Source organism: Gossypium hirsutum, chromosome D11 (assembly GCF_007990345.1).
Source record: "Gossypium hirsutum isolate 1008001.06 chromosome D11, Gossypium_hirsutum_v2.1, whole genome shotgun sequence".
Lineage (NCBI taxonomy): Eukaryota > Viridiplantae > Streptophyta > Magnoliopsida > Malvales > Malvaceae > Gossypium > Gossypium hirsutum.
This window is the reverse complement of record NC_053447.1, coordinates 35,058,884-35,081,498: the sequence shown is the minus strand read 5'-3', so window position 1 is coordinate 35,081,498 and position 22,615 is coordinate 35,058,884. Positions and strand designations below refer to the sequence as shown.

The following is a 22,615-nucleotide window of genomic DNA, read 5'->3' as shown; positions in this document are numbered from 1 at the left end:
ATAGTATTCGGGCTTGGCTTGGCTCGGCTCGATTAGACCCCTACTTTGAACACGGTGTTGTTAAATTAGGCTAATCTTGGTCATCCAAATTAACATTTAAAAAAGGTAAAATAGATTAAATGCTCAATTTATATTAAATCCTACAATTATATAATTTTATTTTTATCAAATTAATATTTAAATACTACTTTATATTTAGATATTATAATTATTTAACCTTAATTTTTTTACCAAATTAACATTTAGATATTATTTAGTATTAGTTTACCAAAAGAAACTAAAAATGCTACTGCTAAATTTATTATAAAAAATTATAAATTCTATAAAAATAATCGATTTAAAAAACTTTGGAAAACTTTTGGGGCCTAAACATAAATTATTATATTTTTAGATATTAATTATAAGATTAAGAATAAAAAGTTTAAGAAATTTCAAAGGAGTAAGATAAATATTTACAAAATTTAAGAAGGTCGGGCTCCTGCCAACAAATTCCCTTAACATCGCTCTGCCTATGTTCGGGCAAAATACCATTAAAAGCCATTTTTTTAAAAAAATTACTGAAATGGGCCCGGTAAATAATTAATTACCGGAATGGTCCAATTCCACGAAAGCGCGTCCACGTCAGCGCGTTGTCAAGGGACGTTGCAGGAAAACGCTTCCTCAAGGAAGCGCTTTGTCCACGTGGGCAGAAAGCGCTCCCTTAAGAACGTGTTTTCTTGCCACATCAGCATTCCCTCGGGGACGCTTTTTGTCTGAGCGTGAATAGTAACAATGACTACTTTTTTGACCATTGGTGACCCCCCCAACGGTAAAAAAAAACTATAAAACCCCCCCTTTCATTTGTTTTCACAACTTAATCCTTTCTCTCAATTTATCTCTAATATTCTCTCCAATTCCTCTCAATTTCCTCTCAATTTCCTATTTAAAAAAGCTTTCATTTTTTAATTATTTTTAAAAAAGTTTTAAATTTTATTTTTTTAAATTTTTTTTAAATCGTAAAAATTTGTACGAATTTAGCAATGGCCAGAGAATTAATTTGTCTTGATGACAAGCACATATCCGTCGAACAAATAAAAATGGTAAGTGTTAAATTTAATTTTTAAATATTATTTAAGATTTTTTATTTATGCAATTTTAAATAATTATTATTTATTTTATTATTTGTTATAAAAGTCTATAGATTGGATATTGCAATGCTATATCCGTAATATGCATGGTCCTCCATCATCGTTGGTAGAGAATTACCTGCGGGAAGCGGGTTTTTGGCACGTGGTGACGGTAGGTCGGGGATGCAAGTTGGATCCGAAACTTATCAGTGTGTTGATTGAGAGGTGGAGACCCAAGACGCACACATTCCATCTTCCATGCGGAGAGTGTACTATCACTTTGGAAGATGTGAATTTGCAATTGGGATTGCCAGTGGACGGGTACGCAGTCACAGGTCCATTCAATCTAGTGATTAGGGAGCGGTATGCTACGAGCTTTTGGGTGCTATTCCGAAGAATATTAACAGAGGTCGGATCGAGATGGGTTGGTTACGAGACACATTCCCGGATCCGGATGATGATTCTACTGAACTAGAAAGAATCCGATATGCTCAGGCATACATTCTTCAGATAATTGGAGGTTATCTGATGCCGGACTTGTCACAGAACCTTGTACATCTAAGATGGTTGCTGAAACTCGTTGATTTTAGAGTAGCTGGTGAATTTAGTTGGGGGTCTGCCGTGTTGGCAACATTATACCGAGAGATGTGCGGGGCGACGCGACCGAATAAAGTAAAAATCGGAGGTTGCCTGTCACTACTGCAATCATGGGCACGGTTTCACTTTCCATTTTTACGTCTTCGAGTGGACCACCCATATATATTCCCACTCATAACGAGGTAAAATTTATATTAGATTTTACAATTATTACATAGATTTAAAATATAATAGTATGCTAAAAATTTATTTAATTAGGTGGAACCATTCGGCAAGTTATGCTCGATTACCTACCTCTCTTGAAGATATACGGCTTTTATTAGACCAACAGTCGGAAGCACAAGTAAGTATTAAATAAAATAGATATTTTCATCATGAGCTAGTCGATTGGTATTTAGTATTTATTATTTAGTATTATGTATTATGTATATAACTAATATTTCCATCATGTTCATATAGTTTCAATGGACACCATACGAGGATCCAGTAATTCAGGTTCAGATGAGTACTTCCAAAATCAAAATGCTTGGTATGTGAAAGTCACATTGGTCAACTATGCGACCGTGGAGATGCACCAATTAGACAGAGTATTACGGCAATTTAGATTCCGACAACTGATTTCTGTAGCACCTGAGGTGTTGAATGATTATAACAAAATTGACCTACGGTAATTGCATACGGATTGGCAGAGATTCTGGTCATACTACGTTCGAATGTGGGAAGATCGGTATGATTATATACCTACTCAAGAACCGATCATTGTTCTAGAGTTAGCGTGCGTGCCGAAATACATGCCATGGTTTAGGATCCACGGCAAGCTGTATTTACTGTCGGTAGAGGAGAGCCAGCGACAATTGTGTGTCCAAAGGGAACGACGTAGCCCTTTAAATCTAAGAAGAAGGGACGATGACGTAGGCTCATCAACAAGGCCCAGACATTCACCCGGCCCATCATTAGCTCCCATACAATCACCAGACCCAACAACAACACCGGCACAGTCACCCAACCCAGCAGTTCAACGGACGATACCCACGGCATATCCTTTTAAGATGATGCCTGGTGCATATCCTAGCCTTTTATGTATCCTACCCCTTATATGTTTCCTTTTTATAGTCCTATGGCAGGTTTGAGTCAATGGCTCGGTTTATCTCTATTTTCGAGTACGCTGAGTAGACCGCCGATATATAGGCCAGCGTCGCACGAGGGATCGCAAGAGAGGCCATCGAGGAGCTCTTCTTTTTACCAATCTCCATCACTGTATGGGTTTCAAACAACTTCGTCGTTGGTGATGCAAACACCTCTATAGTCACTATTCTATCAAGGTGGCTCATCATCCCAACACCGACAACTAGATCCCCTACCGAAGGAACCAGAATCCCCGCCGGAGCAACCAGAACCCCTGCCAGAAGCTGGACAAAGGAGGAATCCAGCGCGTAACCGTCGACGACCGCCATGTGGCACTGAATCCGGCTAGCACGGAGATTGATTTTTATTTTAATATATTTTTATAAACATTTTGAATATTTTGATATTATTTGATATAATAATATAGAAATTCTTCTATATTATTTCATGTACTAAAATAGAAATTTACTTTTACATTTTTAATATAATAGAAATTCTTTTAAATAAGGCAATATGTTGAATATTTCTATATTATTTCATTTAATAAAATAAAACATTGTTTTAAATAAAGTAATTGTAATTTACTTTTATATTTTTAATAAAATAGATTTTATTTTAAATAAGTCAATATTCTGAATATTTGTACCAATTTTTTATTTAAAAAAATATAAATAATACAAAGTTTTTTACAATAACGTTCAACTATTGCGATTTGGGCATGATCGGCTTGTATGGCATGGGTTCCTACACCATCTGCACAACTTCTGTTGACTGGTTGTTTCTCGGATATCCATATTGTTACGTATTCTAGTCGAGCAAGGTCGACCATTTAGTTTGCGATGCAATTCTCTATCCGATAATAGCTTAAAGGGAGCAAGCGATACAGATGACCACTTACGTCCATCTGGGACAAGTGGGAATACGTGTCTCCAGACGTTGTACATGTTTTCTAATTTGTATATTTCGTCGACATAGCTCATCGGATCCAGACGGAGATTCTGAAAAGCTGCAATTACATGAGCGCATGGATAACGAAGTGCATCAAACATCCCACAGTCGCAAGTCTTATTTCGCAAGTGTACATGATATTGTTCACCAATAACACCTTGGTGCGGTCTGTCAAACTCTGTCACGTGAAACCATAAGTTGTCTCGATCGTGACAGACTGTGTGCATGGTGTTCACCCGCACATTGACCTTGTTAATTTCTTACATTACCTTATTGCACCATACATGGCCTCCCTGCATCTAGCCTGCATAATTCCTTGCTCGCTTTGGAAATAGCGCCGCTAAATGAAAATATGTCTCTCACACAATCGATGTTATCGGTAGATGGCATGTTCCTTTTAGAACAGAATTTATACATTCAGCCAGGTTTGAGGTCATATGACCATATCGTAGGCCGTCGTCGTATGCTTGTTCCCACTATTTGAAAGGTATGTTACAAAGGTAGCCCGCGCCTTCACCGTTAATTGAACACAAAACTGCCAACATCTCATGAAAACGATCTTTATTTATTTCATACCCTGCCAATTAGAGTAAATTTAAAATGACAAACAGAATTACATTAATAGAGACTAAATACACATGTTGGTCACTTGTCGTCGTTCACTCTTAGATGGATATTGACTGTAGTAGTTGGAAGCAACGTGCCTTAGGCAATACCAATGGTGTGTGCACTGCCATAAGTTTTCCTGTCGATCAATTGCAGCTAGTATACCGGTGCCTCTTTCTGAAATAACACAGATATCAGGTTGGGGGCACACATGCCTCCTTAACCAAGATAGGAAGAAATCTCAGTCATCAACTGACTTCCTCGGTGTTATTACAAACGCAATTGGAAGAATTCTCCCACCGCTATCCTGTACCACTGCTAGCAATAGTCGATAGGTATATCTACCAAACATAAAGGTACTATCAATTTGTACCAATGGCTTGCAGTATGGAAATACGTCTCGGCATTGCTTAAAGGTCTAAAACAGGTGTTTAAACACTTGGCATCCACGTAGCAACTGGTCGTTGTAGTACGCATTTTCTGTTTCAAGGTCTATTATGCAACCTGGGATGTATCTCTCTAGCACTGGACACCATTGCCATATTTCATTATATGAAGCGTCCCACCCACTATGCATCTTTTCCAGTGCCTTCTGCTTAGCTATCCAAGCCTTGCGGTAAGAGGGCGTGTACCCCATTTGACTACGAATATTGGCAATTAATACTGGCACTGAAGTCTTGGGATCTGCCTTCACCGTGGGTAGTATCATGCTAGCTAACATAGCTGAATCCATCTTAGGATGATCTTGTGAAATACCTATAAACGGAGGATATTAAATAATGCAACATTACATAATAACAATATTATTCAGAAACCCTAAATATTGTATCTGCAGCATATGTGTATGGACCTTTGTACTTTTTTATCTCCCACAACCCTGTCTTTTTCCTCAACGAGGCGTAGATTTTCCATGAACATGTACCGTCTTGCACTGCATACTTTGCCTCAAACTTATCAGCTTTGGATTTAACCACGTGGTAGTTAACGCTGTTATTGATGCTATGTTGTTTCAAAGCACCAATAAAACTATCCTTGTTGGAAAACTGAATACCAACTTCAAATTCACCCGAATCCAATATCGAACTTGTACGATCACGCAACCGGTGTTGTAGATCTGGAAACTCCAATGCATCATCTGCAAACATATCGACATTATGCATGTAGGTTGGAGGTGAGTATGCCTTAAATCGTGGATTTTCTTCTTCATCTGAACCCCTTTCAACATCTTCAGACTTGGTTGGAATAGGCTCCGGTTCAGAAAATAATGCAACTTCTGCACCATTGGGCCCGGGCTCTCGAGGTGGATCCACATCAGAGTCATCTTCTAACCCACCATCATCTGTAACGTACGAGGTACCTTCATTGGCGGACGTCGTAGGGAGTAATCATTCCTTCTTCTGGGTGTTTCATAACGTCCCCAATTGGATGTAGATTGCCAACCACTAGAAGTTGATACTGTTCCCCAGTACGTATTTCCAGCATCAAACATCGACCCATCGAGGTACATATCCCATCCACCGACAGAGTGTCTTGCAGGGGATGTATATTCTATACCGCTACCAAACATGGGTTATTCCGTGTTCTGTAACCCACTAACCGAGTGTCGGGCAGGGGACGTGTATACCTCTCGAACAGCAGTCGCAAGTATATCATTTGGCGATGTAAATTGTACATATAACTTAATATAGGGTTCTCCACTAGCGAGATGAGTCTGCACCATTGCCTCCAAGCTACGAGCACCTTTTATGTTGAATGAGTCATATGTCACCGGATCAACAAAAGAACAAAATCGATACGTAATAGACAGAACTTTCATTGGCGTCATTCCGAATATTTTACGCCTAATTCTTTTACGAAGTTCTGTCAAATCTATGTTCTGGTTAAAAACTAGTCGCACTGTATTCTCCGATAAAAAAACACCTTCTCGGTATGGCAAACCTCACCATCATAGTAAATAACAACACTAATACGTTCACTTATCTTTAATTTCTATCATTCTTAGCCTCCCTAAATTATTTTTGTTGTAACTTATGCAATCTGAGAAAAATTTTTGCCTCATTTATAGCCTCAGGCCAAACATGCGCTACTGTAGCAAAAGCGCGTCCACGTGGGAGTTATTTCAGTACTTTTGCTAACAAAGCATCCTATTTAAAGCATTTTTTACACTATTTGCTCAGAAACGTCTACTCGAAATTTTTTTCATGAGCTACAGTAGCAAAAGCGCGTCCACTTGGGATTGATTTCAGTACTTTTGCTGACAATGCATCCTGTTTAAAGCGTTTTTGACACTATTTGCTTAGAAATGTCTATTCGAAATTATTTTTTCAGGAGCTATTGTAGAAAAAGCGCGTCCATGTGGGAGCGATTTCCTTAAAATTTTTAATTAAATTACTCAAATAACCCTAAACCTTAATTTAATTATTTTTTTCTTAAAAAACCATAAACACAAAACCTAATCCAATTTTAAAAAATTTAGAATTAATTTAATTGAAAAACTCTAAACCCTAATCCTTTATTTATTTAATTTTTTCTCTAAAACCCTAAACCTAAAACCCTAAAACCTTAACCCTAACCCTAAACCCTAAACCCTAACGGCAGGGCAAAAAGCTTCCTTGAAGAAGCGTTTCCTGCTTCGTCAAGGATGTGTATTCCATACCGCTACCAAACATGGGTTGTTCCATGTTTTGTAACCCACTAACTGAGTGTCGGGCAGGGGTCGTGTATACCTCTCGAACAGTAGTTGCAAGTACGTCATTTGGTGATGTAAATTGTACATATAACTCAATATAGGGTGCTCCACTAGCGAGATAAGTCTGCACCATTGCCTCCAAGCTACAAGCCCCTTTTGTGTCGAACGAGTCATATGTCACTGGATCAACAGAAGAACAAAATCGATACGTAATAGACAAAACTTTCATTAACGTCATTCCGAATATTTTACGCCTAATTCTTTTACGAAGTTCTGTCAAATCTATGTTCTGGTTAAAAACCAGTCGCACTGTATTCTCCGATAAAAAAACACCGTTCTCGGTGTGGCAAACCTCACCATCATAGTAAATAACAACATTAACATATTCATTTATCTTTAATTTCTATCATTCTTAGCCTCTCTAAATTATTTTTGCTGTAACTTATACAATCTGAGAAAACTTTTTGCCTCATTTATAGTCTCAGGCCAAACATGCGCTACTGTAGCAAAAGCGCGTCCACGTGGGATCGATTTCAATACTTTTGCTAACAATGCATCCTGTTTAAAGCATTTTTGACACTATTTGCTCAGAAACGTCTACTCGAAATTATTTTTAGGAGCTATTGTAGCAAAAGCGCGTCCACGTGGGATTGATTTCAGTACTTTTGCTGACAATGCATCCTGTTTAAAGTGTTTTTGACACTATTTGCTCAGAAATGTCTACTCGAAATTATTTTTTCAAGAGCTACTGTAGCAAAAACGCGTCTACGTGGGAGCGATTTCCTTAAAAAATTTTTAATTAAATTACTCAGGTAATCCTAAACCCTAATTTAATTATATTTTCTTAAAAAACCATAGACACGAAACCTAATCCAATTTTGAAAAATTTATAATTAATTTAATTGAGAAACCCTAAACCTTAATCTCTTAAACCTAAAAACCCCAAAACTTTAACCCTAACCCTAAACCCTAAACCTTAACGGTAGGGCAAAAAGCTTCCTTGCAGAAGCATTTTGTCTACATGGACATAAAGCGCGCCTTTAAGGGAGCGATTTCTGTCCACGTGGACAAAACGCTTCTTCAAGGAAGTGTTTTCCTACTTCGTCAAGGATGTGTATTCCATATCGCTACCAAACATGAGTTGTTCCGTGTTTTGTAACCCACTAACCAAGTGTCAGGCAGGGGTCGTGTATACCTCTCGAACAGCAGCCGCAAGTACATTATTTGGCGATGTAAATTGTATATATAACTTAATATAGGGTGCTCCACTAGTGAGATGAGTCTGCACCATTGCCTCTAAGATACGAGCACCATTTTTGTCGAACGAGTCATATGTCACTGATCAACAGAAGAACAAAATCGATACGTAATAGATAGAACTTTCATGGGCGTCGTTCCGAATATTTTACACCTAATTCTTTTACGAAGTTCTGTCAAATCTATGTTCTGGTTAAAACCAGTCGCACTGTATTCTCTGATAAAAAACATCATTCTCGGTGTGGCAAACCTCACCATCATAGTAAATAACAACACTAATACGTTCACTTATCTTTAATTTCTATCATTCTTAACATCTCTAAATTATTTTTACTGTAACTTATGCAATCTGAGAAAATTTTTTGCCTCATTTATAGCCTCAAGCCAAACATGCGCTACTGTAGAAAAAGTGCGTCCACATGGAAGTGATTTCAGTACTTTTGCTGACAAAGCATCCTGCTTAAAGCGTTTTTGACACTATTTGCTCAGAAACTTCTACTCGAAATTATTTTTTCAGGAGCTACTGTAGCAAAAGCGCGTCCACGTGGGATCGATTTCAGTACTTTTGCTGACAATGCATCCTGTTTAAAGCATTTTTGACATTATTTGCTTAGAAACGTCTACTCAAAATTATTTTTTTAGGAGCTACTGTAGCAAAAGTGTGTTCACATGGGAGTGATTTCCTTAAAAAAATTTTAATTAAATTACTCAAGTAACCCTAAACCCTAGTTTAATTATTTTTTTTCTTAAAAACCATAACACGAAAACTAATCCAATTTTGAAAATTTTATAATTAATTTAATTGAGAAACCCTAAACCCTAATCCCTTATTTATTTAATTTTTCTCTAAAACCTTAAACCTAAAAACACCAAACCTTAACCCTAACCCTAAACCCTAAACCCTAATGGTAGGGCAAAAAGCTTCCTTGAAGAAGCGTTTTGTCTACGTGGACATAAAGCATGTCTTTAATGTAGCGATTTCTATCCACGTGGATAAAACGCTTCTTCAAGGAAGCATTTTCCTGCTTCATCCCCTGACAACGCATTGACGTGAATGCTTTTTCGGGGAAATAGGGTCATTCCAGTAATTAATTATTTACAGGGCCCATTTCGGTAAATTTTTCTAAAAAAGGGCTTTTATATGTATTTTCCACTCTTAAGAGTTCTTAAAAGCATCAACTTCATTATTAAATTCAAGCCTCGATGACAAATATTAATTATTTAAATATGTAAAAAATATGTATGTATGAGGGTTTTTTTTTCTTTTGAAATGTCAAGAAGGATTATTAATTAAACTTATCTATTAAAATAATTTAATGATTTTAATATAAGTGACTTAATTTATTAATAATTAAAAGTTAAATTGTAACATCTTCATACTCGACCTGGTCGTCGGGTCAAGGTACTAAGATATTACATTCATTGTTGAAACAACTATTGTTAAATTCAATTCATTTATTATTTTAATCGCACTATTAAGATCAATTAGCATTTACAACTCAATTTAAAAACTTATCTAAATTCAATTTAAGCTTCTGACAACTCTCGTAATAGCTTGTAATTGAATAGGGACTAAAATACAAAGTTTTCAAAATCCTGAGCTGTCGTTGTGACGTCACTCACTATCTTCACTCATTGCGATGTGGTGAACCTGTCGTTGCAACATCGATTCTGTATCGAATTGATTTCCATTCTATCATTTTTTATCACTTATAATCAAATTTATATACCACAATTCTACCAATGTCACTCTACATATCATTCACATGTAGCTATTTCCAATTTCTATACCATATGTTTCTAGATCAAATTTATAAGATTAACACAATTATCAAAGTTTTACAAATAAATCCATTAATACATCATATTACAATTATTCACTTAATGCCTTAACAATTCACTTAAACTATTATTATGTATTAATAATTCTATCACTTATAATAATTTCTTAGCATCACACGCTTCTATTATTTTTCCTTCTCCTCCTCTTCATTCCTTATCATTTATGTACAGGTAATTAAATGAGAATTTATGGGTTTGAGTATTGTATGCCTATATGCAACATTAATTTCAATTTTACTATTTACATAATTTTAGAAAAATCGTCCACTTAAATAACAGTCACTGAATCATTTATATCTTGTTCTATAGTGTTCCAAAGTACGATACGCTTGTTGTTTTTTAATCCAAACTCAATGAAATTTTCACCATAAAAATTTTAGAAGTTTTTCTTATTCCAATTAATACAATAAATTGTTTTAGTTTTCTAATGTTGTGCTGCTACGTAGTTTGACCCTTCTTCATTTAAAATTAATTATCTTTCAGTACGAGACTCATTTAATTTTTCTGTTTGCTTCCCTTAAAATTAAATTCATATATATTTTAAGCATATAAATTTCACATCCAAAATTTTTTTGTAAAATTTGAAATAATTTTTCAAAGTCAAAACGGTAGAATTCAAAATCATTCTGACATTGTCTCACAAAAATTCATATATCTCATAATTTAATATTCCTTTACTTACAAAATTTCTTTTATGCTAAACTAGACTCAATAATATTTAATTTCATATTTAATTCAACCTCTAAATTGATTTCTACAATTTTTTGGTATATTTTCAAAGTTGAACTACTGTTGTTGTCTAAAACTGTTTGAGTGAAAATTTTATTTATTATCACTCATATCAACATTTAATACTTATTCCTCTTATCAAACTATTAGATCCTTTATACAAGATCAACTGGTTGTTCATAAAATTATACTTTTGATTATTATTTTATATAGTCCTTAAAACTTACATGTAAACTTAATTACATCTTTACTTTACATACTAAAATTCATGTTTCTTTCTTTTCGTAGTTAACAATATTTCCATTACTTTTTCGTCTTTCTCACTTCATGAACACACCAAAATATAATAAATACCTATACTAGAAATTACTTTCTCGTGTTTTTAATACTTGTAGTCATTTCTAATTATTTTGCAATCTAGTCCTTAACATTACAAAAACTCAATAATTATTATAATTGTCCTTCTAACTTCACTTTTCATTCAATTTCACTATCACATAACACTTTAATCAAATAATTCATTATAGTTTCTTATATCATATATTTTAATTTTATGCACTTCAATTATTTTAATTCTAAGTTTCACAAAGCTTACAATTTAGTCCTCGACATCATGGAAATTCATTATTTACTATAATTTCACCTTAACATCATTTTGTAATTAATTCTCTAATACTTAACATTCATTTAAGCTCTCTATCATAATACTTTATTTCACATATAAACTTTTGTACACTTACAATTTAGTCCTTTTACTATTATTTCAATATATAAAATCAATTCATTACATAATATTAGCTTATTCATAAATAATTCAACTATTTAGCATAATCTGTACTTTGATTAAAAATTAAATAAAGTAAAATTCTTAAGGTACTTACCTTGTCTCTTTAATCTCTTCAATTTTTCCACAGCTTTTTCCACTTTCACTTTCAATTTCTTTCTTTCAAGATGTTATTCTAAACTCTCTAGTATGTCTACTTCACTTCTACTTTTGGGTGGCAATGGGAATTTTCAAGGAATTTAAGAGAAAAAGTGAGATTTCATGATAAGTGACTAAATTATAAAGAAATGAGAACCCCTTTGTACATATATATATATAAGTGGGCTTGGAAGCATGAAGATTTTTTTCATGTTTCCATGCAAATATCTCATAATAAAATATTATAATTTAATATAAAATATCCTATAATAAAATAATAAAATAGTCAACTAATCATCTTTCAACACTTTTTTCTTTAATTTTTACACTGTATAATTATATATTTTGAGTAATGACCATTTTACCTTTCATGTTTCTACAAAATTCCATCCTTGAATCACTTCTCATTTTTGGTAAAATTATAATTTAGCCCCTCATATTTTTTTGATTATTCAATTTGGTCCTACACACCAATTTCATGTCATAAGAAGTTGGGTTATTTTCTCTTTTGGTCCTTTAATTTTTCTCATTTTTACATTTGAATCCTTCAAATTTCAAATTATCATACTTGAATCCCAAAAATTTTCACATCATTACGACGTAGCCCCTGGCTCAAATTAATGTATCACAACATTCTTCTTATTTCATCACTCAACCTTCCTTTTTGTCTCTTTTATTTTTCGCATTTCACTTTATCAAACAATTAGTTATATACAATCTCGATTTATTACTGATTTTATGGTATAATAATTTTAGGGGTGTTCCATAAATGATCTAATTTTATTAAATTAAATATTTATATGTATAAAAGAATTTAAAGATTTATGATGTATTTGAAAATTAAAAACAAAATTCAATGATCTAAAGTGCAAATTACCCATTCTAAAAATATATTTTAAAAATGGAAAGAAAATGCACGTGTTACATGCTAGGTGTCTATTTCACGAAAATGAAAAATCATTGGACCTCGCCTCGTACGCTGTTCTAAACCACCCCCACCCCCCCGCCGGGCCCCATTTCAAAAGTAAAGCGGATTAAAAAAGAACTGAAGAAGATCAAAACTGGATTAAAAAGCAAAGCGAGAGTGGCAGGCTCGATCATGGAAGGCCAAGTCGGAAAATCTTGGTCAGCATCTTACTCCTCACTATCTCATATATATTCATACCCTATTCTTCTTCTTCTTCTTCTTCACTGATTTGCCAAAGTTTGCTTGTTTTTTCCCTCTAATAATTGGAGTTTTTGTTTTTGCTTTTTAGATTTTGCTGCAATGTACGGTCCAAATAGCTGTTTGTATATTGACACGATCAGGGCTTCACAACAGTGGAATACCGGTCGTCCGTTTTTATTGGGTGGTTTGTTTCTCAACGACCAAACACTGCCTTCCTCGTTCGTTTCCTTCATTTCATTGAAGGCCCAGAAATGTCCTGTTGATAAAGATGACAATCTGTGCTTTTTGGGTGGGGGGAAGAGTACTAAAACGCTGCGTTTTGTGAAGTCAAGGAGAGATGGTAGGGGCAGAGTGGGCTGGTTTTTATCGGTGAGTTTATCGAGTGAGGAGGGTTATGTTGGAGAATCAGGAGAAAGTTGGGGCCAAAACGGGGATAAGAATTTGGAAGAAGTGGAAATGGTGGAAGGGGAGAAAGAAAAGAAGGGATCAGGGGCTTTAAATACCACCAAACATCTTTGGGCTGGTGCTGGTGCTGCTATGGTTTCAAGGTTTTCTCTCTATTCTATTATTTGTGCGTTATATTGAGATTTATTTTATTATGTGAAAATTTTGTTGAGAAAGAAAACGATGGAAGGTTTGTTTATATCAGATTATGTAGCATTAAATGACCAAAAAAGAGGCTTTTTAAATTTTTTTTGTAGCTCCAATAATTGTTTCCTTTTGTAACAGGACTTTGATTGCTCCTCTGGAGAGATTGAAGTTAGAGTACATTCTTCGTGGTGAAAAGAAACACTTCATTGAACTAATTAAATCCATTGCAGTCTCTGAAGGGTTGATAGGTTTTTGGAAAGGGAATTTTGTCAATATACTTCGCACGGCTCCTTTCAAGGCTATCAACTTTTATGCTTATGATACATATAGAAATCAACAACTGAAATTATCTGGAAAAGAAGAAGCCTCAAATTTCGAGAGGTTTCTTGCAGGTGCTGCTGCTGGGATTACTGCTACTTTGCTTTGCTTACCATTGGACACTGTATGTGAAATTTAAGGATTTCATTAATCTGGTTACATGTTAGCCTTTCCTTTTGTGTGTGGCCTGGTAGTGGTGTTGGATTTTGCGGAACTCGGTAACTTATTGTTTCAAGTGTTCTTAGTATATGTTTTTAGATTTGGCTGCATGATCTGTGAAGTTAGGATAGGACTACAAGTAGCATGCTTTGGCAAGTTTACTTCTTGCCCTCTCAGATTCATCAAAAGATTGGCTATAATGCGGGATTTCGGTGTCTGAAACTGAAACTTGTAGTTTTTTGCAATATTATGCTTAAGATTATATGATACGGATTGGAGTTATGGGATTCGGATGAATTGATGTCTAATTGAAAGCATGATGTGAGATATTAGTGCCCTGTTTAAAACACTTAAGACCATGACTCTGGTGATTTTAAAATTCATTAGCAACTTCTACACAAAGGTTTGGTTGGATGCAAGTCAGCTAAAATTATTTGCAACCTGTTCCGTTTCTTGTACTTATTTCAGTTGTTCTATTAGATTCTTTCCAATTTGATGTCTATGCCTTCTTGAAAATTCTATTCCCTTATACTTATCCCACATGCTGTAGAAATTTCTGATAGTGTTGGTTACTTGGTTACAATCGAGATGGCTGTGTGGTACTTTCTTTGATTAGGGAATTGGGAATTGATCTCCAGTTCTAATCATAGCCAAGTCTCACTGTAATTGATAATTGCAGATAAGGACAGTAATGGTAGCTCCAGGCGGGGAAGCGCTGGGTGGTTTGTTTGGAACTTTTCGTCACATGGTTCAAACTGAAGGGTTCTTTTCTCTTTATAAGGGACTAGTGCCCACGATTATAAGTATGGCACCTTCAGGTGCAGTCTTCTATGGCGTTTATGATATGTTGAAGTCAGCCTATCTTCATTCACCTAAGGGGAGAAAAAGAATTCAAGACATGAAGCGAGGTGTTCAGGAACTGAATGCATTTGAGCAATTAGAGTTAGGTCCTATTAGAACATTATTATACGGGGCAATTGCTGGTGCATGTTCCGAGGCTGCTACATATCCATTCGAAGTTGTGAGAAGGCATCTCCAAATGCAAGTCCGTGCGACTAAGTTAAGTGCATTCGCGACTTGTGTGAAGATAGTTGAGGAAGGTGGTGGAATGCATGCTCTTTATGCAGGACTCATTCCCAGCATATTGCAGGTACGAAATATACGTATATACATACATGTTATGTATGTTAAACTCACACAAACGCACACATGCTTGCATGATGTGCATTTTCTACATCTTTTAATGCAATTAACTGCAGAATTTTGTACAGGGAAATTAACCCATGCTTGAGTTCTTTACTTGGATTATAGTAATCTGTGGTTTTAAGCTTATTAGTCTCAGCATTTTCTAACTTAATTCAGTTCATCATGTACAGGTGTTACCATCAGCAGCCATAAGTTACTTGGTTTACGAGTTTATGAAGATAGTTCTAAAGGTGGAGTCGGCATAGAACATTATATCCTTTTATTGAAATTCTAAGAGGAGCCTTGTCAACTTCAAATTTACCAAATAACATGTGGACAATCATGATTCTCGTTTAATGCAGTTATTTCAGTTGATATGATTCTCTTTTAATAAGTGATATTATTGAATGAATTGTAAAACATAATAATTCATATTCATTATTTAAGATTAGAAATGATCATGGGCTGAGTCATCTGTCTAAATTTAAAGTTTGCCTGAAAAATGGGTTTAGGTAAAATTGAAGACTCATTTTTTATATGGGCCGGGCCATGGGCAAGATTTTTTCACCTGATTTCAATCTCAGCTCGAATATATTATGTTATAAAAATAATTACATATATTTATATTAAATCGCTAGCCCAATAATAATTAACTCATTACCCAAAACTTTAAAAAAACTTATCCAACTAACTAGCCAAATTGGAAATATCAAATTTTAAAAATTATATTTAATATAATAAAACATTTATTATATCTATGGTAATGATTTTTTAATATAAATACTTTTTAATGTGTTAAAATTTTTTTATTTTAGCTTCTTTTAATGCATTTAATATATTATCTTTTTGTAAAAAAATGTTTTTAAATAAAAAATAATCTAAAAAACTCAAATATGGGTGGGCTGGGTTGAGTTCAAGTTTTACCTTTCTAAAATTGGACTAGGCTTGAGTAAAAAAGTAAGCCCATTATTCGGGCCCAGTCAGAACCGGACTTGAAAAATTTGTCTAGATATCTTGCATGGGCTTGACTCGAATTTGACTCGACCCATGAAATCCTTTGTTTAGGATATATAAAAATTATTTTTAGAATTTTAAATTAGATAGTGTTATGAATATCTTATTAACTGGGTGTCCATTAAGATCAAGATAAGTTTTGATTTACTTTAAATTCTAATAGTAATTAGAATTAGATCTCTACTTCATTGATACTTCTTATGCCTATAAATAGAGACTTTGAATAAGCATTGTAATTATTCCATTGATCAATAAAATACGCTCTCTCTTTTACTCTTCTATTTTCTTTGTTTTTTACTTTCTGTTTTTTTTATAACACATTATCAACATGATTCTATTTTATTTTATAATATGGTCACCCCAAATTTGCTCATCAAGTTCTTGTTGATTGTCTTTTAGAGCTACTACCATTTCAGTCTTCAATTGGGGTTTGCACACTATGGGTAATCATTATGCAAAGAAATTTATGTAATCCTTACGTGGGTGATGACGGTGATGTCAAAGATCTTCAAGTATATTTTATTTTGATTTATTATAATTGGAGACTAATCATGACAACATGAATAGATAGATTCTGATTTGAAATTCACGTATGTTTGCGATGATGATTATGAAATAAAGAATCAATGGAGGCGTTTAGAAGTCTGTCCTACTAGATTTGTTGCATTCCCCGAATAGAATGCAAACATAAAGAAAAAAAATGATATAATCATGGACCACTAAAAGTGGGAACATAGTAATAAATAAGAGAACAATGAGAGTTCTCAAGATAACTCTTCAAAGGGTAAAGATAACTTATGTTATCAATGTGATATGAAAGATTATTGACCACATATGTGGCGTATAACCAAATATTTTGTTTCCGTTAATATTCTTTGAGGAATGATATGAGAATGTAGTAATGAATTCTATAATTACAGATAGAAAATATTTATCTTATTTGGTATTGAAACAAATAAATATTATTCCAATATTTGATAGTACGAAAGCTCTGGAAGAGCTATTATATTATTACCTAAAGGTACAAAATTTGTCATTGATGATACTTTATTTTTCACTAAGTCTCAAAGAAATTTATTGAGTTTTAAAGATATTCATATTAATGGATATCATATTGAGACTATGAATGAGAAAAATATTGAATATCTATATATTACAAATGTTGAATGTGGAAAGAAATATGTTTTAGAAAGACTATCTGCTTTTCATCAAGTTTATATTATACACATATTAGTGCAATTAAGACACATTTTATTACAAACCAGAAGTTTGTAGAACCACATGCTTTTACTATTTGACATGACTGGTTAGGCCATATCAGATCTATTATAATGTGAAAATTAATTGAGAATTCATAGACATTCATTAAATAACCAAAAGATTCTTTAATTTAAAGAATTCTAATTTGTTGCTTGTTGAAAATTGCTTATTAGAAACTCACTAGCTAAAGTTGAGATTTAATGTCTTGCATTTCTGAAATGAATATGGGCTCATTCATCCACCATGTGGATGATTTTGATATTATATGATTTTGGCAGATGCATCTACAAAATAATCACATATGTGTTATCAACTTGCAACCTATCGTTTGCAAGATTGCTTGTTTAAATAATTACTTTTAGATTATGCAATTAAGACAATTCATCTTGCTAATACTGATGAGTTTATATCTTAGTCTTTTATTGATTGAGTTTGAAAAACTTTTGTAAAAGTTTATTATTTATGTCCATAATGGTTTAGAGAAATTATTGATTGAACGCCTCTGATTAATATTTAAACCATTACTTATGAGAACTAAACTTCCTATTTCAACATGAGGTTACGTTGTACACATCAAGCGAATAAGTTATAAATACTCCCCATTACAATTGGTTTTTGGTCAAGAGCTAAATATTTCTCATCTTTGAATTTTTGTATGTGCGTAAATATTCCAATTGCTCCACCACAACGCACAAAGATGAGTGAATCCTCAAAGGAAGTTGAGAATATATATTAATTACAAGTCTTATTGTATTATTATATGTTTTAAATGTATTGGAGATTCAATTATGACATGATTTGTGATTACTATTTTGATTTGACAGTTTTCCTGACATTAGGGGGAGAGAAATAATAACTTGTAATGAGTTAGGGGGGAGAGTAATTTGAATCAAAAGTTCAACAAGGATAACTCATTATAAGTTCCAAATATGAAAATTCTCATCAAATGAAATAACAAATCTAGATGGTCATATAATTTGAGGATTATAACTAATAGTCCCTTTTTCGACGTTTCTTGAGCTCCAAGATATCAAAACTTTAGCTACCTATGCACGGAAAAAAATTTGCACATTGAGCAAACAATGCTTAGTGGTGCAAAAAAAAAAATCAAACGTATCGTATGTTGTGACTAAATTGAAAAAATTAAATGAAAATCTAAAGTCATAAACTGAAAGGAACAAACTTTAACAGGTGCAAAGTGAAAGAAATTGAAATACATTAAACTAAAACTAAAAATGTCTTACAACCAAGGTACAGGGACTAAAACTGCAAATAAACCTAAAATACGGTAATAACTAACTTAACTAATACTAATAACAACTAAAACAAGAGGAAAATTTGTAGAGGAATGTTAAATCTATAGCTAAGGAAATGAAAATAAGAAGCCCTAGAAGAAGAGAAAGAAAAGTTAAGAGAAAACTAAAGAAAACCCAAGGCTAAAACTAATCTAATGTGAACTTTTTTTTTCTCATCTGAATTTTGGTTGATATAACAGCTATTTTGACCCTATTTTTGTGCCAAAAATATTCGGCTACAGTCGGGGTTGTTCCAGCCACACCCTTAAACAACTTAGATTTATTAGCCCGGAGCCTCTCAATAACTAATACATGACTACCTGATCCAGAATGGATTCCAGCAACCCTTTGAAGTACTCTCAGCATTGCATGAGAAAACGCATCGTCACCCTTATCATAATTTCTTCCACTAGAGGCAGATGAGTCTTTTCTATAGTCCACCTCAGGAATTGGAGTATTATAATGAGTTGTAGGCAACTCAACTTGAGTAGCTAGACATGGCCTACTCAGGTGCTCATAATGAATTCCCAAAAGTCTAGAGTTTAACGTAGATCTACAGTTTTAGAAATTACAGTATTTAGTTAGGAACAACATCGAAGTCTCGAAATTGTTTCAAAAACATCATAAAAATATTTGTGGCATGGTATTTAACAAAACATCTTTTAAAAATATACATGCAGACCTCATTAATCTCACAGCCCGAGTTTAAAAACATTAGGCCTTGATACCACAAAATGTACCATCCCCAACCTGGCCTAGATGTTATGGTCGAATCATGAAAGTTACATTAGCCACCGAAATGACCCAGTAAATCATTTAGGTTCAGTAAAAAGAGTTAAACAATAAAAGTCTCAATAATTCTTAAAAGAAATCATCACTTGTTAAAAAGGGCATCAATATGTTTTGGGTATTCTATCAAAATTTAAAAATTTTGAAAAAAAAACATTATTATAAGATTTTGATATATATATTTTAACTATTTACAGAACTGATGAGATTTGTTTTTAGAAAAACAATTTTGTTCTAGTTTCAAAATCAAATTTGAAATCGAATCTGTTTCAAGAAAACATTAGTTTATTGTAATTATCGCATTTATTTAAATTTAGCTACAAAATCAATTGGAAATTCATATTTTTACCATTTCAAAAATAATTTAAAATAATTTCTTGAAACCTTAATGTATTCATGTTTATTGTAAAAAACATATAAAGTTAAATCCCAAAAATAAGACACATATAAAATAATAAAGTCCATGCCATAGTCCGTTTGTAAACAATGCAAAAATCAATAGAGTTTATAAAATGGATTTTAAAATACTTTTGCATAAAATTTGATGACAGTGCTCTAATTGCTGAGTCCGAGCCCTAACTTCACGAGTTATCTGAAAAGATGAGAAACTAAAGAATGAGCTACGAAGCTCAATATGGTCTTAACACAGAGATAGGTAAGTATATAAATAGTGCATAACAAATTATCAATCTAATGGTAAATTTTCAGTAAATATTCAATATGCATGGTCAACGGTATAATTTCCTATCCATCTATCCGCTACACTCCATAGTAAGAGTTTTGTAACACCCTAAAATAGGGTCTAGGAGTTTTAAGGGTATTTTAGAGATTTTAGCCTTAAGAGTGTTTAGAATTTTGTGACATAGTTTATTGGTAATGTTTTCGATTATGGTCATGGTTTATTGGTAATGTTTTCGATTATGGTTATGGTTTATTGGTAATGTTTTCGATTATGGTTTTTTAGAAAATCAAATCAATTTTTGAAAAACTATTTTGGAAACCTTTAATTTTGAAATTATGATTGATTTGTAAAAGGGTTAAAACTTAGAGTTTTAAGAGGCAATTAGACTAGATTTTAAAATCCAACCTAAAACCCCCATTTATAGTTTTATTTTCACGATTAGTCTTCTCCTCCTCTCATACTTGTGCCGTCCATAGCTCTCCCAACTCTTCCAATTGGTTTTGAATTCTAAATCCTAATTCCTTTTGATTTCTATTATCTTTTAAGTTATAAATCTCCATAGAAGTTAAGAAAAACACTCATAAATGCCATTGATTTCTCCATTGTCAAGCTTGTGAGTTTTTCGAGTTTTCGATCAAATGTTTAGTTTTTCATCAAATAAGGTAACGGCTCATCCTCCCATTAGTTTTAAATTCTATTTAGTCTTTAAAACCAATTTTTTAGCCATTAAATTGCATGTTTTGAATAAAAGTCGAAAATTAGCTCGTTAATGATGAATTTTAGGATTTTGAGTAAAAACGTGGTATCAAAGTGTTTTTCAATTAGTTTTGACATGATTAAGAGGTTTTTAAACTTAATTTAAAGTTTTGTTAAATATTTCTTGATTTTTAATGAATTTTTAGAAAATGGCCATGAACATGTTGAAAAAGTTGATACCATGATTTGAGTAGTTTTGTGTAGTTTAAAGGTTGGGAATTATTTGTTGAGGAATAATTAGATGAATAAAACTCGTTTTAGGTGAAAAGATTAAGTGTAGATCGAGATATTTGGATTTCAAGTTGGTTATGTTAAAGGTTTCGGCTACATAAGAACATAGCTTAGGCTTATGTTTTTGATTACTTGTGGTGAGTTCTTAGTTGATTTTTTAATGTATGTATTGTTGTGTGAATTATTGTGTTGAAGCTTTGGATTCATTAGGACCTTCTACGAGTAAAGATAAAGACAAGGAAAAGCTAGTTTGACCTTTCGGCTTTTCAGCGAAAGTGTAATTGGTGAGTGTTTGGAATAGTTGTTTGTACACATGATTCAATGCCTTAGTTGGGAATTTAGTAGTAGCGTAAACCCCTACTCTAGATTTCGAGTGTATGCTTTCTCATACCTATGCTATCTTGTAAACAATGTGCTTATGTATTTGTGAATATGTGAATTGAGATTAGATGCTATAACATATGATATATGGTTATGATAACTGTTTTAAAAGTGCAAATGCATACATGTTATGTATATGTTAAATGTTAGTGACAGTGTTTTGCTAAAGATGCAAATATGCAGTGATAGTGCACGGACATGTTGGAGGGATAAGGGAATTCGAGCTAAGCTCTATTGAACGGGACCTGTGAGGGACAATAAGGAGAGCGTTAGCTTTATGCTTCACTTTTGGGACATGTTTGACTCTACGAGTCTATGTGGTGTGTTGGAGATCTATGTATCGGATGAGTGATGATAGAGCTCACTTTTATGTTTCATAACTCAAGTGTCAAATTATCTTAAATTGTGAATATGTGTGTATTGTGATATGTGTTTATATGACATGTGATGATTATGCAATTTATCTCTAAACATGTTTTTGAGTATTGCGATATATGCTTAAATATTCTGTGATTATATGAGTATTGTGATATATGCTTAAATGTTTTGTGATTATATAAGTATTGTGATAGATGCTTAAATGTTTTGTCACTATATAAGTAATGTGATATATACTTAAAAGTGAATATGCTTACCATCTAAAAGAACTAGTAATAATGCATGAGTAAGTATAATATGACACTAGAGTTGGAACTGTTGAGGTTATGCTATATGGTTGTTTCATTGATGCTTGATAAATTGTTTGCATTGTGGTTATTTTGAGCATTTATTGAGCTTGTTAAGCTCATTCACTCCTTTCTTAAAACCCTTGCAAAGTAGTTAAGTGTCGGTGTGGTTTCTGAAGGGTGATCCAAGTAAGACGTTAGCTTTATTTTGTAGGTGTTATTAATTTGTTTATGTTTTAGGGAAACAAAGGCAATGTAGTAGAATTTTTGCTGGTATTTTCCATGATATTTTGGATGTTT

General features: G+C 33.3%; 1 protein-coding gene across 1 annotated transcript; it reads left to right on the top strand.

Moving 5' to 3' along the window:
* The first annotated feature begins 12,802 nt into the window (after positions 1-12,802).
* LOC107959945 (probable mitochondrial adenine nucleotide transporter BTL3) lies at positions 12,803-15,617 on the top strand. The gene is made up of 5 exons (XM_016896115.2): positions 12,803-12,946; positions 13,078-13,537; positions 13,719-14,022; positions 14,737-15,207; positions 15,434-15,617. The coding sequence occupies exons 2-5, from the start codon at positions 13,089-13,091 to the stop codon at positions 15,506-15,508; spliced, it is 1,299 nt and encodes a 432-aa protein (XP_016751604.1). The 5' UTR covers positions 12,803-12,946; positions 13,078-13,088; the 3' UTR covers positions 15,509-15,617.
* Positions 15,618-22,615: the final 6,998 nt, after the last annotated feature.